At 50.0% G+C, this 19,282-nt stretch overlaps 1 protein-coding gene across 1 annotated transcript in view; it reads right to left on the bottom strand.

The window, feature by feature from the left end:
• Window positions 1-270: 270 nt before the first annotated feature.
• The window catches only part of marchf4b (membrane associated ring-CH-type finger 4b), a 36,868-nt gene continuing 17,856 nt past the window's right edge, over window positions 271-19,282 (bottom strand). The window contains exon 5 of the mRNA XM_052523297.1: window positions 271-1,863. Coding sequence (XP_052379257.1) covers window positions 1,427-1,863 — 437 coding nt within the window. The 3' untranslated portion in view covers window positions 271-1,426. The remainder of the gene's footprint in view (window positions 1,864-19,282) is intronic.

Raw genomic sequence — 19,282 nt, 5'->3', positions numbered from 1 at the left:
AAATAGGTTTTGAATTAATGAATGTGCAGGTCGCACTGATTCGAACACCTACAGCACCACAATACAATGCACATTGCATTATTGTTTTCTAGTGAGTACAATTAGACTCCTGTAGAGTCTCCTGTAGTCTATTGTAGACTACCTACACTTGTTCATCTGTTACGCCTCTATGAAGAGGGAACGCAACACCCTGCTACAACTAAACTCTCCGTGAAGTGAAAAAGGTATGGACTGTAGGTGCAAGTAAGAATGACAACAGGCAGAATGTGGTACCGTTTACAAGGACTTTATTCCTTTACACGGTAATATGGGGAAAAGGGGCTGGACGGAACCAAAGCAAAGAAAGTAAATCTCAAAGCCCCCCCCCTCTCCTATCTTACCTGCCTACCCACTACTTACCTAATTTAGCACCACCTGGTGCCCTAACCAAAATACAGTGGGTGGTCCGCCCAGGTCTTACCTATTGTGCCTAGACAGTGAATATGCTACGGGTATATGTATGCCCGCGGGCCTCTTGCCTAAGCACTCCCTAGGTGCCTTCCCCTTCCCCCCTGGGAACAAATGAAACAGGAGAACAAATAATTTCTCAAACAAACTAAGAAACAAAGGACATCAAATAAGCTCTATCTGAGCAACAAACTCACAGAACATACCAAGTCTACTCTACAACGCTACCAACAACTAACATAGTAAATTATCCACAGCCATCAGCCTCCTCTCTCAGCAATGATTCTCTATCACATTCAATCTCTCTGCAATGACCTCTCTGCAATGACCTCTCTGCAATGACCTCTCTGCAATGACCTCTCTGCAATGACCTCTCTGCAATGACCTCCCTGCAATGACCTCCCTGCAATGAACCTCCTGAACAGAACACTCGCTTTTATATAGCTTCAGATTGAATGTGTAATTGGAGACAGCTGCGTCTTGACGAGGGGGCGGGGTCAGCTCTCCAATTAGCCCTGGAGTCGACCAATCAGCTGCTTGAGGGATTTCAGGAAGCCATTTCCTGAAATAAACACATGCAAATACACAAACTACAACACATAAACTGGGGAACGTAACATCATCCACTCCAGTCTAATAAACTGAACAAAAATAGGAAAGCTAACATGCAACAATTTCAAAGAGTTTACTGAGTTACACTTCATATCAGGAAATCAGTCAATTGAAATAAATGTTTTAGTCCCTAATCTATGGATTTCACATGACTGGGCAGGGGCTCGGCAATGGGTGGGTCAGGGAGGGCATAGGCCCACCCACCGGGGAGCTCAGCCAATCAGAATGAGTTTTACCACACAGGGGAAATCACACACACTGTCTTTAAGGTCATCAACGGTGCATTTTAAACATTGTTGGTTCATTTTAGACCAAGTCCTTCTATTTCAATGTCAAATCTCTCCTTGACAAGGCCTCAGTCAGAGCCTCAGACTGTAGTGACTCTCATGACCAGCTCCCGGGTGCTGTGGCTGGGGTAGCCGTGGGCCTCTGGCTGCCTCAGGTGGCTGAGAAGGTGGAGGATATTGTAGGCAGCACAGTGTTGGTCTGGTCCAGCTGTCCCCATGGCCTGCTCACTGGAACCCTGTGTGACCAGCCCAATCCCTGTGGCTGGTGATGCTGTAGCTAAATCCGGTGCTGTGGTGGCAGCAGCGAGAGGGGAGGTGGCAGAGGAGGGTCCTAATCCCGTCCCAGGCTGGTTTCTCTGGCTAGACTGAGGCTGAGAGAGAGTCCGCACTGTGGCTACTGTCTTCAGGTTCTCACTGTCAGTGGTCTTGTCGTAGTTGAGAACCTTCCACTGCTGGTTGACAGCCTGCCACCGGTTAAAGATACGGAACACTGAAGGTCCTTCGTGGATGATTAGAGCTGCAGTGGGAAGATAAGAGATATGAATATTAGTCAGATGATCCTGCAATATACAATCAGCAGCACAGTCAGGATCTGACTGCATAGAGTCTTACTGCATAGAGTCTTACTGCATAGAGTCTTACTGCATAGAGTCCTACTGCATAGAGTCTTACTGCATAGAGTCTTACTGCATAGAGTCCTACTGCATAGAGTCCTACTGCTTAGAGTCTTACTGCATAGAGTCCTACTGCATAGAGTCCTACTGCATAGAGTCTTACTGCATAGAGTCTTACTGCATAGAGTCCTACTGCATAGAGTCCTACTGCATATAGTCTTACTGCATAGAGTCTTACTGCATAGAGTCTTACTGCATAGAGTCCTACTGCATAGAGTCTTACTGCATAGATTCCTACTGCATAGAGTCCTACTGCATAGAGTCTTACTGCATAGAGTCTTACTGCATAGAGTCCTACTGCATAGAGTCCTACTGCATAGAGTCTTACTGCATAGAGTCCTACTGCATAGAGTCCTACTGCATAGAGTCCTACTGCATAGAGTCCTACTGCATAGAGTCTTACTGCATAGAGTCCTACTGCATAGAGTCTTACTGCATAGAGTCCTACTGCATAGAGTCCTACTGCATAGAGTCTTACTGCATAGAGTCTTACTGCATAGAGTCTTACTGCATAGATTCCTACTGCATAGAGTCTTACTGCATAGAGTCCTACTGCATAGAGTCTTACTGCATAGACTCTTACTGCATAGAGTCCTACTGCATAGAGTCTTACTGCATAGAGTCCTACTGCATAGAGTCCTACTGCATAGAGTCCTACTGCATAGAGTCCTACTGCATAGAGTCCTACTGCATAGATACATCTAGACACACCTTCCCATAAGACATTATAAATATGATACTATACGCTGTTTGTGACAGTGAGAGAGACATGCCAACATCTGTGTTCTGGGATCTCCACAGGTGAAACATTCGTACAGAGGGGTTCCCGATAATATCTCATCTCAGGTGTCAGAAGTGATTATTGATGCGTCAGAATGTTGGCACATTGGGGAGGGAGTAGCTCTGTCTGATTGGTTGTTGATGCATGGGGAGGGAGTAGCTCTGTCTGATTGGTTGTTGATGCATGGGGAGGGAGTAGCTCTGTCTGATTGGTTGTTGATGCATGGGGAGGGGAGTTGCTCTGTCTGATTGGTTGTTGATGCATGGGGAGGGAGTAGCTCTGTCTGATTGGTTGTTGATGCATGGGGAGGGAGTAGCTCTGTCTGATTGGTTGTTGATGCATGGGGAGGGAGTAGCTCTGTCTGATTGGTTGTTGATGCTCTGTCTGATTGGTTGTTGATGCATGGGGAGTGAGTAGCTCTGTCTGATTGGTTGTTGATGCATGGGGAGTGAGTAGCTCTGTCTGATTGGTTGTTGATGCATGGGGAGTGAGTAGCTCTGATTCTGATTGGTTGTTGATGCATGGGGAGTGAGTAGCTCTGTCTGATTGGTTGTTGATGCATGGGGAGGGAGTTGCTCTGTCTGATTGGTTGTTGATGCATGGGGAGGAGTAGCTCTGTCTGATTGGTTGTTGATGCATGGGGAGGGAGTAGCTCTGTCTGATTGGTTGTTGATGCATGGGGAGGGAGTAGCTCTGTCTGATTGGTTGTTGATGCATGGGGAGGGAGTAGCTCTGTCTGATTGGTTGTTGATGCATGGGGAGGGAGTAGCTCTGTCTGATTGGTTGTTGATGCATGGGGGGGAGGAGTAGCTCTGTCTGATTGGTTGTTGATGCATGGGGAGGAGTAGCTCTGTCTGATTGGTTGTTGATGCATGGGGAGGGAGTAGCTCTGTCTGATTGGTTGTTGATGCATGGGAGGAGTAGCTCTGTCTGATTGGTTGTTGATGCATGGGGAGGGAGTAGCTCTGTCTGATTGGTTGTTGATGCATGGGGAGGGAGTAGCTCTGTCTGATTGGTTGTTGATGCATGGGGAGGGAGTAGCTCTGTCTGATTGGTTGTTGATGCATGGGGAGGGAGTAGCTCTGTCTGATTGGTTGTTGATGCATGGGGAGGGAGTAGCTCTGTCTGATTGGTTGTTGATGCATGGGGAGGGAGTAGCTCTGTCTGATTGGTTGTTGATGCATGGGGAGCATGGGGGAGTAGCTCTGTCTGATTGGTTGTTGATGCATGGGGAGGGAGTAGCTCTGTCTGATTGGTTGTTGATGCATGGGGAGGGAGTAGCTCTGTCTGATTGGTTGTTGATGCATGGGGAGGGAGTAGCTCTGTCTGATTGGTTGTTGATGCATGGGGAGGGAGTAGCTCTGTCTGATTGGTTGTTGATGCATGGGGAGGGAGTAGCTCTGTCTGATTGGTTGTTGTTGATGCATGGGGAGGGAGTAGCTCTGTCTGATTGGTTGTTGATGCATGGGGAGGAGTAGCTCTGTCTGATTGGTTGTTGATGCATGGGGAGGAGTAGCTCTGTCTGATTGGTTGTTGATGCATGGGGAGGGAGTAGCTCTGTCTGATTGGTTGTTGATGCATGGGAGGGAGTAGCTCTGTCTGATTGGTTGTTGATGCATGGGGAGGGAGTAGCTCTGTCTGATTGGTTGTTGATGCATGGGGAGGGAGTAGCTCTGTCTGATTGGTTGTTGATGCATGGGGAGGGAGTAGCTCTGTCTGATTGGTTGTTGATGCATGGGGAGGAGTAGCTCTGTCTGATTGGTTGTTGATGCATGGGGAGGGAGTAGCTCTGTCTGATTGGTTGTTGATGCATGGGGAGGAGTAGCTCTGTCTGATTGGTTGTTGATGCATGGGGAGGGAGTAGCTCTGTCTGATTGGTTGTTGATGCATGGGGAGGGAGTAGCTCTGTCTGATTGGTTGTTGATGCATGGGGAGGGAGTAGCTCTGTCTGATTGGTTGTAGCTGATGCATGGGGAGGGAGTAGCTCTGTCTGATTGGTTGTTGATGCATGGGGAGGGAGTAGCTCTGTCTGATTGGTTGTTGATGCATGGGGAGGAGTAGCTCTGTCTGATTGGTTGTTGATGCATGGGGAGGGAGTAGCTCTGTCTGATTGGTTGTTGATGCATGGGGAGGAGTAGCTCTGTCTGATTGGTTGTTGATGCATGGGGAGCTCTGTCTGATTGGTTGTTGATGCATCTGTAGCTCTGTCTGATTGGTTGTTGATGCATGGGGAGGGAGTAGCTCTGTCTGATTGGTTGTTGATGCATGGGGAGGAGTAGCTCTGTCTGATTGGTTGTTGATGCATGGGGAGTGAGTAGCTCTGTCTGATTGGTTGTTGATGCATGGGGAGGGAGTAGCTCTGTCTGATTGGTTGTTGATGCATGGGGAGGGAGTAGCTCTGTCTGATTGGTTGTTGATGCATGGGGAGGAGTAGCTCTGTCTGATTGGTTGTTGATGCATGGGGAGTGAGTAGCTCTGTCTGATTGGTTGTTGATGCATGGGGAGGGAGTAGCTCTGTCTGATTGGTTGTTGATGCATGGGGAGGAGGAGTAGCTCTGTCTGATTGGTTGTTGATGCATGGGGGGAGGGAGTAGCTCTGTCTGATTGGTTGTTGATGCATGGGGAGGGAGTAGCTCTGTCTGATTGGTTGTTGATGCATGGGGAGGAGTAGCTCTGTCTGATTGGTTGTTGATGCATGGGGAGGAGTAGCTCTGTCTGATTGGTTGTTGATGCATGGGGAGGGAGTAGCTCTGTCTGATTGGTTGTTGATGCATGGGGAGGGAGTAGCTCTGTCTGATTGGTTGTTGATGCATGGGAGGAGTAGCTCTGTCTGATTGGTTGTTGATGCATGGGGAGGGAGTAGCTCTGTCTGATTGGTTGTTGATGCATGGGGAGGGAGTAGCTCTGTCTGATTGGTTGTTGATGCATGGGAGGAGTAGCTCTGTCTGATTGGTTGTTGATGCATGGGGAGGGAGTAGCTCTGTCTGATTGGTTGTTGATGCATGGGGAGCTCTGAGTAGCTCTGTCTGATTGGTTGTTGATGCATGGGGAGGGAGTAGCTCTGTCTGATTGGTTGTTGATGCATGGGGAGGGAGTAGCTCTGTCTGATTGGTTGTTGATGCATGGGGAGGGAGTAGCTCTGTCTGATTGGTTGTTGATGCATGGGGAGGGAGTAGCTCTGTCTGATTGGTTGTTGATGCATGGGGAGGGAGTAGCTCTGTCTGATTGGTTGTTGATGCATGGGGAGGGAGTAGCTCTGTCTGATTGGTTGTTGATGCATGGGGAGGGAGTAGCTCTGTCTGATTGGTTGTTGATGCATGGGGAGGGAGTAGCTCTGTCTGATTGGTTGTTGATGCATGGGGAGGGAGTAGCTCTGTCTGATTGGTTGTTGATGCATGGGGAGGAGTAGCTCTGTCTGATTGGTTGTTTATGCATGGGGAGGGAGTAGCTCTGTCTGATTGGTTGTTGATGCATGGGGAGGGAGTAGCTCTGTCTGATTGGTTGTTGATGCATGGGGAGTGAGTAGCTCTGTCTGATTGGTTGTTGATGCATGGGGAGGGAGTAGCTCTGTCTGATTGGTTGTTGATGCATGGGAGGGAGTAGCTCTGTCTGATTGGTTGTTGATGCATGGGGAGGGAGTAGCTCTGTCTGATTGGTTGTTGATGCATGGGGAGGGAGTAGCTCTGTCTGATTGGTTGTTGATGCATGGGGAGGAGTAGCTCTGTCTGATTGGTTGTTGATGCATGGGGAGGGAGTAGCTCTGTCTGATTGGTTGTTGATGCATGGGGAGAGAGTAGCTCTGTCTGATTGGTTGTTGATGCATGGGGATTGGTTGTTGATGCATGGGGAGTAGCTCTGTCTGATTGGTTGTTGATGCAGGGGGAGGGAGTAGCTCTGTCTGATTGGTTGTTGATGCATGGGGAGGGAGTAGCTCTGTCTGATTGGTTGTTGATTGGTTGTTGAGTGCATGGGGAGGGAGTAGCTCTGTCTGATTGGTTGTTGATGCATGGGGAGGAGTAGCTCTGTCTGATTGGTTGTTGATGCATGGGGAGGGAGTAGCTCTGTCTGATTGGTTGTTGATGCATGGGGAGGGAGTAGCTCTGTCTGATTGGTTGTTGATGCATGGGGAGGGAGTAGCTCTGTCTGATTGGTTGTTGATGCATGGGGAGGAGTAGCTCTGTCTGATTGGTTGTTGATGCATGGGGAGGGAGTAGCTCTGTCTGATTGGTTGTTGATGCATGGGGAGGGAGTAGCTCTGTCTGATTGGTTGTTGATGCATGAGGAGGGAGTAGCTCTGTCTGATTGGTTGTTGATGCATGGGGAGGGAGTAGCTCTGTCTGATTGGTTGTTGATGCATGGGGAGGGAGTTGCTCTGTCTGATTGGTTGTTGATGCATGGGGAGGAGTAGCTCTGTCTGATTGGTTGTTGATGCATGGGGAGGGAGTAGCTCTGTCTGATTGGTTGTTGATGCATGGGGAGGAGTAGCTCTGTCTGATTGGTTGTTGATGCATGTAGCTCTGTCTGATTGGTTGTTGATGCATGGGGAGGAGTAGCTCTGTCTGATTGGTTGTTGATGCATGGGGAGGAGTAGCTCTGTCTGATTGGTTGTTGATGCATGGGGAGGGAGTAGCTCTGTCTGATTGGTTGTTGATGCATGGGGAGGGAGTAGCTCTGTCTGATTGGTTGTTGATGCATGGGGAGGGAGTAGCTCTCTGTCTGATTGGTTGTTGATGCATGGGGAGGGAGTAGCTCTGTCTGATTGGTTGTTGATGCATGGGGAGGGAGTAGCTCTGTCTGATTGGTTGTTGATGCATGGGGAGGGAGTAGCTCTGTCTGATTGGTTGTTGATGCATGGGGAGGGAGTAGCTCTGTCTGATTGGTTGTTGATGCATGGGGAGGGAGTAGCTCTGTCTGATTGGTTGTTGATGCATGGGGAGGGAGTAGCTCTGTCTGATTGGTTGTTGATGCATGGGGAGGGAGTAGCTCTGTCTGATTGGTTGTTGATGCATGGGGAGGGAGTAGCTCTGTCTGATTGGTTGTTGATGCATGGGGAGGGAGTAGCTCTGTCTGATTGGTTGTTGATGCATGGGGAGGAGTAGCTCTGTCTGATTGGTTGTTGATGCATGGGGAGGGAGTAGCTCTGTCTGATTGGTTGTTGATAGCTCTGTCTGATTGGTTGGATGGGGAGTAGCTCTGTCTGATTGGTTGTTGATGCATGGGGAGGGAGTAGCTCTGTCTGATTGGTTGTTGATGCATGGGGAGGAGTAGCTCTGTCTGATTGGTTGTTGATGCATGGGGAGGGAGTAGCTCTGTCTGATTGGTTGTTGATGCATGGGGAGGAGTAGCTCTGTCTGATTGGTTGTTGATGCATGGGGAGGGAGTAGCTCTGTCTGATTGGTTGTTGATGCATGGGGAGGGAGTAGCTCTGTCTGATTGGTTGTTGATGCATGGGGGAGGGAGTAGCTCTGTCTGATTGGTTGTTGATGCATGGGGAGGAGTAGCTCTGTCTGATTGGTTGTTGATGCATGGGGAGGGAGTAGCTCTGTCTGATTGGTTGTTGATGCAGGGGGAGGGAGTAGCTCTGTCTGATTGGTTGTTGATGCATGGGGAGGGAGTAGCTCTGTCTGATTGGTTGTTGATGCATGGGGAGGGAGTAGCTCTGTCTGATTGGTTGTTGATGCATGGGGAGGGAGTAGCTCTGTCTGATTGGTTGTTGATGCATGGGAGGGAGTAGCTCTGTCTGATTGGTTGTTTAGCTCTGTCATGGGGAGCATGGGGAGGGAGTAGCTCTGTCTGATTGGTTGTTGATGCATGGGGAGGGAGTAGCTCTGTCTGATTGGTTGTTGATGCATGGGGAGGGAGTAGCTCTGTCTGATTGGTTGTTGATGCATGGGGAGGGAGTAGCTCTGTCTGATTGGTTGTTGATGCATGGGGAGGAGTAGCTCTGTCTGATTGGTTGTTGATGCATGGGGAGGGAGTAGCTCTGTCTGATTGGTTGTTGATGCATGGGGAGGGAGTAGCTCTGTCTGATTGGTTGTTGATGCATGGGGAGGAGTAGCTCTGTCTGATTGGTTGTTGATGCATGGGGAGGGAGTAGCTCTGTCTGATTGGTTGTTGATGCATGGGGAGGGAGTAGCTCTGTCTGATTGGTTGTTGATGCATGGGGAGGGAGTAGCTCTGTCTGATTGGTTGTTGATGCATGGGGAGGGAGTAGCTCTGTCTGATTGGTTGTTGATGCATGGGGAGGAGTAGCTCTGTCTGATTGGTTGTTGATGCATGGGGAGGGAGTAGCTCTGTCTGATTGGTTGTTGATGCATGGGGAGTGAGTAGCTCTGTCTGATTGGTTGTTGATGCATGGGGAGGGAGTAGCTCTGTCTGATTGGTTGTTGATTCATGGGGAGGGAGTAGCTCTGTCTGATTGGTTGTTGATGCATGGGGAGGGAGTAGCTCTGTCTGATTGGTTGTTGATGCATGGGGAGGAGTAGCTCTGTCTGATTGGTTGTTGATGCATGGGGAGGGAGTAGCTCTGTCTGATTGGTTGTTGATGCATGGGGAGGGAGTAGCTCTGTCTGATTGGTTGTTGATGCATGGGGAGGGAGTAGCTCTGTCTGATTGGTTGTTGATGCATGGGGAGGAGTAGCTCTGTCTGATTGGTTGTTGATGCATGGGGAGGAGTAGCTCTGTCTGATTGGTTGTTGATGCATGGGGAGGAGTAGCTCTGTCTGATTGGTTGTTGATGCATGGGGAGGGAGTAGCTCTGTCTGATTGGTTGTTGATGCATGGGGAGGAGTAGCTCTGTCTGATTGGTTGTTGATGCATGGGGAGGGAGTAGCTCTGTCTGATTGGTTGTTGATGCATGGGGAGGGAGTAGCTCTGTCTGATTGGTTGTTGATGCATGGGGAGGGAGTAGCTCTGTCTGATTGGTTGTTGATGCATGGGGAGGGAGTAGCTCTGTCTGATTGGTTGTTGATGCATGGGGAGGGAGTAGCTCTGTCTGATTGGTTGTTGATGCATGGGGAGGGAGTAGCTCTGTCTGATTGGTTGTTGATGCATGGGGAGGGAGTAGCTCTGTCTGATTGGTTGTTTAGCTCTGCATTGGGGAGGGAGTAGCTCTGTCTGATTGGTTGTTGATGCATGGGGAGGAGTAGCTCTGTCTGATTGGTTGTTGATGCATGGGGAGGAGTAGCTCTGTCTGATTGGTTGTTGATGCATGGGGAGGAGTAGCTCTGTCTGATTGGTTGTTGATGCATGGGGAGGGAGTAGCTCTGTCTGATTGGTTGTTGATGCATGGGGAGGAGTAGCTCTGTCTGATTGGTTGTTGATGCATGGGGAGGGAGTAGCTCTGTCTGATTGGTTGTTGATGCATGGGGAGTGAGTAGCTCTGTCTGATTGGTTGTTGATGCATGGGGAGGGGAGTAGCTCTGTCTGATTGGTTGTTGATGCATGGGGAGGGAGTAGCTCTGTCTGATTGGTTGTTGATGCAGGGGGAGGGAGTAGCTCTGTCTGATTGGTTGTTGATGCATGGGGAGTGAGTAGCTCTGTCTGATTGGTTGTTGATGCATGGGGAGGGAGTAGCTCTGTCTGATTGGTTGTTGATGCATGGGGAGGGAGTAGCTCTGTCTGATTGGTTGTTGATGCATGGGGAGTGAGTAGCTCTGTCTGATTGGTTGTTGATGCATGGGGAGTGAGTAGCTCTGTCTGATTGGTTGTTGATGCATGGGGAGGGAGTAGCTCTGTCTGATTGGTTGTTGATGCATGGGGAGGAGTAGCTCTGTCTGATTGGTTGTTGATGCATGGGGAGGAGTAGCTCTGTCTGATTGGTTGTTGACGCATGGGAGTGAGTAGCTCTGTCTGATTGGTTGTTGATGCATGGGGAGGGAGTAGCTCTGTCTGATTGGTTGTTGATGCATGGGGAGGGAGTAGCTCTGTCTGATTGGTTGTTGATGCATGGGGAGGGAGTAGCTCTGTCTGATTGGTTGTTGATGCATGGGGAGTGAGTAGCTCTGTCTGATTGGTTGTTGATGCATGGGGAGGAGTAGCTCTGTCTGATTGGTTGTTGATGCATGGGGAGGGAGTAGCTCTGTCTGATTGGTTGTTGATGCATGGGGAGGGAGTAGCTCTGTCTGATTGGTTGTTGATGCATGGGGAGGGAGTAGCTCTGTCTGATTGGTTGTTGATGCATGGGGAGGGAGTAGCTCTGTCTGATTGGTTGTTGATGCATGGGGAGGGAGTAGCTCTGTCTGATTGGTTGTTGATGCATGGGGGAGGAGTAGCTCTGTCTGATTGGTTGTTGATGCATGGGGAGGGAGTAGCTCTGTCTGATTGGTTGTTGATGCATGGGGAGGAGTAGCTCTGTCTGATTGGTTGTTGGAGTAGCTCTGTCTGATTGGTTGTTGATGCATGGGAGGGAGTAGCTCTGTCTGATTGGTTGTTTACGCATGGGGAGGGAGTAGCTCTGTCTGATTGGTTGTTGATGCATGGGGAGGAGTAGCTCTGTCTGATTGGTTGTTGATGCATGGGGAGAGAGTAGCTCTGTCTGATTGGTTGTTGATGCATGGGGAGGGAGTAGCTCTGTCTGATTGGTTGTTGATGCATGGGGAGGGAGTAGCTCTGTCTGATTGGTTGTTGATGCATGGGGAGGGAGTAGCTCTGTCTGATTGGTTGTTGATGCATGGGGAGGGAGTAGCTCTGTCTGATTGGTTGTTGATGCATGGGGAGGAGTAGCTCTGTCTGATTGGTTGTTGATGCATGGGGAGGGAGTAGCTCTGTCTGATTGGTTGTTGATGCATGGGGATTGGTTGGGATGGGGTAGCTCTGTCTGATTGGTTGTTGATGCATGGGGAGGAGTAGCTCTGTCTGATTGGTTGTTGATGCATGGGGAGGGAGTAGCTCTGTCTGATTGGTTGTTGATGCATGGGGAGGGAGTAGCTCTGTCTGATTGGTTGTTGATGCATGGGGAGGGAGTAGCTCTGTCTGATTGGTTGTTGATGCATGGGGAGGGAGTAGCTCTGTCTGATTGGTTGTTGATGCATGGGGAGGGAGTAGCTCTGTCTGATTGGTTGTTGATGCATGGGGAGGGAGTAGCTCTGTCTGATTGGTTGTTGATGCATGGGGAGGAGTAGCTCTGTCTGATTGGTTGTTGATGCATGGGGAGGGAGTAGCTCTGTCTGATTGGTTGTTGATGCATGGGGAGGGAGTAGCTCTGTCTGATTGGTTGTTGATGCATGGGGAGGGAGTAGCTCTGTCTGATTGGTTGTTGATGCATGGGGAGGGAGTAGCTCTGTCTGATTGGTTGTTGATGCATGGGGAGGGAGTAGCTCTGTCTGATTGGTTGTTGATGCATGGGGAGGAGTAGCTCTGTCTGATTGGTTGTTGATGCATGGGGAGGAGTAGCTCTGTCTGATTGGTTGTTGATGCATGGGGAGGGAGTAGCTCTGTCTGATTGGTTGTTGATGCATGGGGAGGGAGTAGCTCTGTCTGATTGGTTGTTGATGCATGGGGAGTGAGTAGCTCTGTCTGATTGGTTGTTGATGCATGGGGAGGGAGTAGCTCTGTCTGATTGGTTGTTGATGCATGGGGAGGAGTAGCTCTGTCTGATTGGTTGTTGATGCATGGGGAGGGAGTAGCTCTGTCTGATTGGTTGTTGATGCATGGGGAGTGAGTAGCTCTGTCTGATTGGTTGTTGATGCATGGGGAGGGAGTAGCTCTGTCTGATTGGTTGTTGATGCATGGGGAGGGAGTAGCTCTGTCTGATTGGTTGTTGATGCATGGGGAGGGAGTAGCTCTGTCTGATTGGTTGTTTAGCTCTGTCATTGGGGAGGGAGTAGCTCTGTCTGATTGGTTGTTGATGCATGGGGAGGGAGTAGCTCTGTCTGATTGGTTGTTGATGCATGGGGAGGAGTAGCTCTGTCTGATTGGTTGTTGATGCATGGGGAGGGAGTAGCTCTGTCTGATTGGTTGTTGATGCATGGGGAGGGAGTAGCTCTGTCTGATTGGTTGTTGATGCATGGGGAGGAGTAGCTCTGTCTGATTGGTTGTTGATGCATGGGGAGGGAGTAGCTCTGTCTGATTGGTTGTTGATGCATGGGGAGGGAGTAGCTCTGTCTGATTGGTTGTTGATGCATGGGGGAGTGAGTAGCTCTGATTGGTTGTTGATGCATGGGGAGGGAGTAGCTCTGTCTGATTGGTTGCTGATGCATGGGGGAGGGAGTAGCTCTGTCTGATTGGTTGTTGATGCAGGGGAGGGAGTAGCTCTGTCTGATTGGTTGTTGATGCATGGGGAGGGAGTAGCTCTGTCTGATTGGTTGTTGATGCATGGGGAGGGAGTAGCTCTGTCTGATTGGTTGTTGATGCATGGGGAGGGAGTAGCTCTGTCTGATTGGTTGTTGATGCATGGGAGGGAGTAGCTCTGTCTGATTGGTTGTTGATGCATGGGGAGGGAGTAGCTCTGTCTGATTGGTTGTTGATGCATGTCTGAGTAGCTCTTGGTTGGTTGTTGATGCATGGGGAGGAGTAGCTCTGTCTGATTGGTTGTTGATGCATGGGGAGGGAGTAGCTCTGTCTGATTGGTTGTTGATGCATGGGGATGGGGGGAGTAGCTCTGTCTGATTGGTTGTTGATGCATGGGGAGGGAGTAGCTCTGTCTGATTGGTTGTTGATGCATGGGGAGGGAGTAGCTCTGTCTGATTGGTTGTTGATGCATGGGGAGGGAGTAGCTCTGTCTGATTGGTTGTTGATGCATGGGGAGGGAGTAGCTCTGTCTGATTGGTTGTTGCATGGGAGGGAGTAGCTCTGTCTGATTGGTTGTTGGGAGGGAGTAGCTCTGTCTGATTGGTTGTTGATGCATGGGGAGGGAGTAGCTCTGTCTGATTGGTTGTTGATGCATGGGGAGGGAGTAGCTCTGTCTGATTGGTTGTTGATGCATGGGGAGGGAGTAGCTCTGTCTGATTGGTTGTTGATGCATGGGGAGTGAGTAGCTCTGTCTGATTGGTTGTTGATGCATGGGGAGGGAGTAGCTCTGTCTGATTGGTTGTTGATGCATGGGGAGGGAGTAGCTCTGTCTGATTGGTTGTTGATGCATGGGGAGAGTAGCTCTGTCTGATTGGTTGCTGATGCATGGGGAGGGAGTAGCTCTGTCTGATTGGTTGTTGATGCAGGGGGAGGAGTAGCTCTGGTCTGATTGGGGTTGCTTGATGCATGGGGAGGGAGTAGCTCTGTCTGATTGGTTGTTGATGCATGGGGAGGGAGTAGCTCTGTCTGATTGGTTGTTGATGCATGGGGAGGAGTAGCTCTGTCTGATTGGTTGTTGATGCATGGGGAGGAGTAGCTCTGTCTGATTGGTTGTTGATGCATGGGGAGTGAGTAGCTCTGTCTGATTGGTTGTTGATGCATGGGGAGAGAGTAGCTCTGTCTGATTGGTTGTTGATGCATGGGGAGGGAGTAGCTCTGTCTGATTGGTTGTTGATGCATGGGGAGGGAGTAGCTCTGTCTGATTGGTTGTTGATGCATGGGGAGGAGTAGCTCTGTCTGATTGGTTGTTGATGCATGGGAGGGGAGTAGCTCTGTCTGATTGGTTGTTGATGCATGAGGAGTGAGTAGCTCTGTCTGATTGGTTGTTGATGCATGGGGGAGCTCTGGAGTTGTTGATGCATGGGCTCTGTCTGATTGGTTGTTGATGCATGGGGAGGGAGTAGCTCTGTCTGATTGGTTGTTGATGCATGGGGAGTGAGTAGCTCTGTCTGATTGGTTGTTGATGCATGGGGAGAGAGTAGCTCTGTCTGATTGGTTGTTGATGCATGGGGAGGGAGTAGCTCTGTCTGATTGGTTGTTGATGCAGGGGGAGTGAGTAGCTCTGTCTGATTGGTTGTTGATGCATGGGGAGGGAGTAGCTCTGTCTGATTGGTTGTTGATGCATGGGGAGGGAGTAGCTCTGTCTGATTGGTTGTTGATGCATGGGGAGGGAGTAGCTCTGTCTGATTGGTTGTTTACGCATGGGGAGGGAGTAGCTCTGTCTGATTGGTTGTTGATGCATGGGGAGGGAGTAGCTCTGTCTGATTGGTTGTTGATGCATGGGGAGGAGTAGCTCTGTCTGATTGGTTGTTGATGCATGGGGAGGGAGTTGCTCTGTCTGATTGGTTGTTGATGCATGGGGAGGGAGTAGCTCTGTCTGATTGGTTGTTGATGCATGGGGAGTGAGTAGCTCTGTCTGATTGGTTGTTGATGCATGGGGAGGGAGTAGCTCTGTCTGATTGGTTGTTGATGCATGGGGAGGGAGTAGCTCTGTCTGATTGGTTGTTGATGCATGGGGAGGGAGTAGCTCTGTCTGATTGGTTGTTGATGCATGGGGAGTGAGTAGCTCTGTCTGATTGGTTGTTGATGCATGGGGAGGGAGTACTCTGTCTGATTGGTTGTTGATGCATGGGGAGGGAGTAGCTCTGTCTGATTGGTTGTTGATGCATGGGGAGGAGTAGCTCTGTCTGATTGGTTGTTGATGCATGGGGGAGGGAGTAGCTCTGTCTGATTGGTTGTTGATGCATGGGGAGGGAGTAGCTCTGTCTGATTGGTTGTTGATGCATGGGGAGTGAGTAGCTCTGTCTGATTGGTTGTTGATGCATGGGGAGGGAGTAGCTCTGTCTGATTGGTTGTTGATGCATGGGGAGGGAGTAGCTCTGTCTGATTGGTTGTTGATGCATGGGGAGGGAGTAGCTCTGTCTGATTGGTTGTTGATGCATGGGGAGGGAGTAGCTCTGTCTGATTGGTTGTTGATGCATGGGGAGGAGTAGCTCTGTCTGATTGGTTGTTGATGCATGGGGAGGAGTAGCTCTGTCTGATTGGTTGTTGATGCATGGGGAGTGAGTAGCTCTGTCTGATTGGTTGTTGATGCATGGGGAGGGAGTAGCTCTATCTGATTGGTTGTTGATGCATGGGGAGTGAGTAGCTCTGTCTGATTGGTTGTTGATGCATGGGGAGGAGTAGCTCTGTCTGATTGGTTGTTGATGCATGGGGAGGAGTAGCTCTGTCTGATTGGTTGTTGATGCATGGGGAGGGAGTAGCTCTGTCTGATTGGTTGTTGATGCTGGATTGGGGATGCATGGGGGAGTAGCTCTGTCTGATTGGTTGTTGATGCATGGGGAGGGAGTAGCTCTGTCTGATTGGTTGTTGATGCATGGGGAGGGAGTAGCTCTGTCTGATTGGTTGTTGATGCATGGGGAGGGAGTAGCTCTGTCTGATTGGTTGTTTACGCATGGGGAGGGAGTAGCTCTGTCTGATTGGTTGTTGATGCATGGGGGGGAGTAGCTCTGTCTGATTGGTTGTTGATGCATGGGGAGGGAGTAGCTCTGTCTGATTGGTTGTTGATGCATGGGGAGGGAGTTAGCTCTGTCTGATTGGTTGTTGATGCATGGGGAGGGAGTAGCTCTGTCTGATTGGTTGTTGATGCATGGGGAGTGAGTAGCTCTGTCTGATTGGTTGTTGATGCATGGGGAGGGAGTAGCTCTGTCTGATTGGTTGTTGATGCATGGGGAGGGAGTAGCTCTGTCTGATTGGTTGTTGATGCATGGGGAGGGAGTAGCTCTGTCTGATTGGTTGTTGATGCATGGGGAGTGAGTAGCTCTGTCTGATTGGTTGTTGATGCATGGGGAGGGAGTAGCTCTGTCTGATTGGTTGTTGATGCATGGGGAGGGAGTAGCTCTGTCTGATTGGTTGTTGATGCATGGGGAGGGAGTAGCTCTGTCTGATTGGTTGTTGATGCATGGGGAGGAGTAGCTCTGTCTGATTGGTTGTTGATGCATGGGGAGGAGTAGCTCTGTCTGATTGGTTGTTGATGCATGGGGAGTGAGTAGCTCTGTCTGATTGGTTGTTGATGCATGGGGAGGGAGTAGCTCTGTCTGATTGGTTGTTGATGCATGGGGAGGGAGTAGCTCTGTCTGATTGGTTGTTGATGCATGGGGAGGGAGTAGCTCTGTCTGATTGGTTGTTGATGCATGGGGGATGGGGAGTAGCTCTGTCTGATTGGTTGTTGATGCATGGTTGGGGAGGGAGTAGCTCTGTCTGATTGGTTGTTGATGCATGGGGAGGGAGTAGCTCTGTCTGATTGGTTGTTGATGCATGGGGAGGGAGTAGCTCTGTCTGATTGGTTGTTGATGCATGGGGAGGAGTAGCTCTGTCTGATTGGTTGTTGATGCATGGGGAGGGAGTAGCTCTGTCTGATTGGTTGTTGATGCATGGGGAGGGAGTAGCTCTGTCTGATTGGTTGTTGATGCATGGGGAGGGAGTAGCTCTGTCTGATTGGTTGTTGATGCATGGGGAGGGAGTAGCTCTGTCTGATTGGTTGTTGATGCATTGGGGAGGGAGTAGCTCTGTCTGATTGGTTGTTGATGCATGGGGAGGGAGTAGCTCTGTCTGATTGGTTGTTGATGCATGGGGAGTGAGTAGCTCTGTCTGATTGGTTGTTGATGCATGGGGAGGGAGTAGCTCTGTCTGATTGGTTGTTGATGCATGGGGAGGGGAGTAGCTCTGTCTGGATTGGTTGTTGATGCATGGGGAGGGAGTAGCTCTGTCTGATTGGTTGTTGATGCATGGGGAGGGAGTAGCTCTGTCTGATTGGTTGTTGATGCATGGGGAGTGAGTAGCTCTGTCTGATTGGTTGTTGATGCATGGGGAGGGAGTAGCTCTGTCTGATTGGTTGTTGATGCATGGGGAGTGAGTAGCTCTGTCTGATTGGTTGTTGATGCATGGGGAGGGAGTAGCTCTGTCTGATTGGTTGTTGTTGGGGAGTGGATGCTCTGTCTGGGGATGGGGAGAGGGAGTAGCTCTGTCTGATTGGTTGTTGATGCATGGGGAGGAGTAGCTCTGTCTGATTGGTTGTTGATGCATGGGGAGGGAGTAGCTCTGTCTGATTGGTTGTTGATGCATGGGGAGTGAGTAGCTCTGTCTGATTGGTTGTTGATGCATGGGGAGGGAGTAGCTCTGTCTGATTGGTTGTTGATGCATGGGGAGGGAGTAGCTCTGTCTGATTGGTTGTTGATGCATGGGGAGGAGTACTCTGTCTGATTGGTTGTTGATGCATGGGAGTGAGTAGCTCTGTCTGGGGAGTGAGTATTGGTTGTTGATGCATGGGGAGGGAGTAGCTCTGTCTGATTGGTTGTTGATGCATGGGGAGGGAGTAGCTCTGTCTGATTGGTTGTTGATGCATGGGGAGGGAGTAGCTCTGTCTGATTGGTTGTTGATGCATGGGGGAGGGCTCTGTCTGATTGGTTGTTGGCCGGATTGGTTGTTGATGCTCTGTCTGATTGGTTGTTGATGCATGGGGGAGGGAGTAGCTCTGTCTGATTGGTTGTTGATGCATGGGGAGTCTGATTGGAGTAGCTCTGTCTGATTGGTTGTTGATGCATGGGGAGGAGTAGCTCTGTCTGATTGGTTGTTGATGCATGGGGAGGGAGTAGCTCTGTCTGATTGGTTGTTGATGCATGGGGAGGGAGTAGCTCTGTCTGATTGGTTGTTGATGCATGGGGGAGGGAGTAGGTCTGTCTGATTGGTTGTTGATGCATGGGGAGGGAGTAGCTCTGTCTGATTGGTTGTTGATGCATGGGGAGGGAGTAGCTCTGTCTGATTGGTTGTTGATGCATGGGGAGGGAGTAGCTCTGTCTGATTGGTTGTTGATGCATGGGGAGGGAGTAGCTCTGTCTGATTGGTTGTTGATGCATGGGGAGTGAGTAGCTCTGTCTGATTGGTTGTTGATGCATGGGGAGGGAGTAGCTCTGTCTGATTGGTTGTTGATGCATGGGGAGGGAGTAGCTCTGTCTGATTGGTTGTTGATGCATGGGGAGGGAGTAGCTCTGTCTGATTGGTTGTTGACGCATGGGGAGGGAGTAGCTCTGTCTGATTGGTTGTTGATGCATGGGGAGTGAGTAGCTCTGTCTGATTGGTTGTTGATGCATGGGGAGGGAGTAGCTCTGTCTGATTGGTTGTTGATGCATGGGGAGTGAGTAGCTCTGTCTGATTGGTTGTTGATGCATGGGGAGGAGTAGCTCTGTCTGATTGGTTGTTGATGCATGGGGAGGGAGTAGCTCTGTCTGATTGGTTGTTGATGCATGGGGAGGAGTAGCTCTGTCTGATTGGTTGTTGATGCATGGGGATTGGTTGTTGAGCATAGCTCTGTCTGATTGGTTGTTGATGCATGGGGAGGAGTAGCTCTGTCTGATTGGTTGTTGATGCATGGGGAGGGAGTAGCTCTGTCTGATTGGTTGTTGATGCATGGGGAGGAGTAGCTCTCTGTCTGATTGGTTGTTGATGCATGGGGAGGAGTAGCTCTGTCTGATTGGTTGTTCACCTCTGCATTGGTTGGAGTGAGTAGCTCTCTCTGATTGGTTGTTGATGCATGGGGAGGGAGTAGCTCTGTCTGATTGGTTGTTGATGCATGGGGAGGAGTAGCTCTGTCTGGTTGGTTGTTGATGCATGGGGAGTGAGTAGCTCTGTCTGAT

This window comes from Oncorhynchus keta, chromosome 7 (genome assembly GCF_023373465.1).
Source record: "Oncorhynchus keta strain PuntledgeMale-10-30-2019 chromosome 7, Oket_V2, whole genome shotgun sequence".
Lineage (NCBI taxonomy): Eukaryota > Metazoa > Chordata > Actinopteri > Salmoniformes > Salmonidae > Oncorhynchus > Oncorhynchus keta.
The sequence above is the reverse complement of the archived record's forward strand: the minus strand, read 5'-3'. Positions and strand labels throughout refer to the sequence as shown.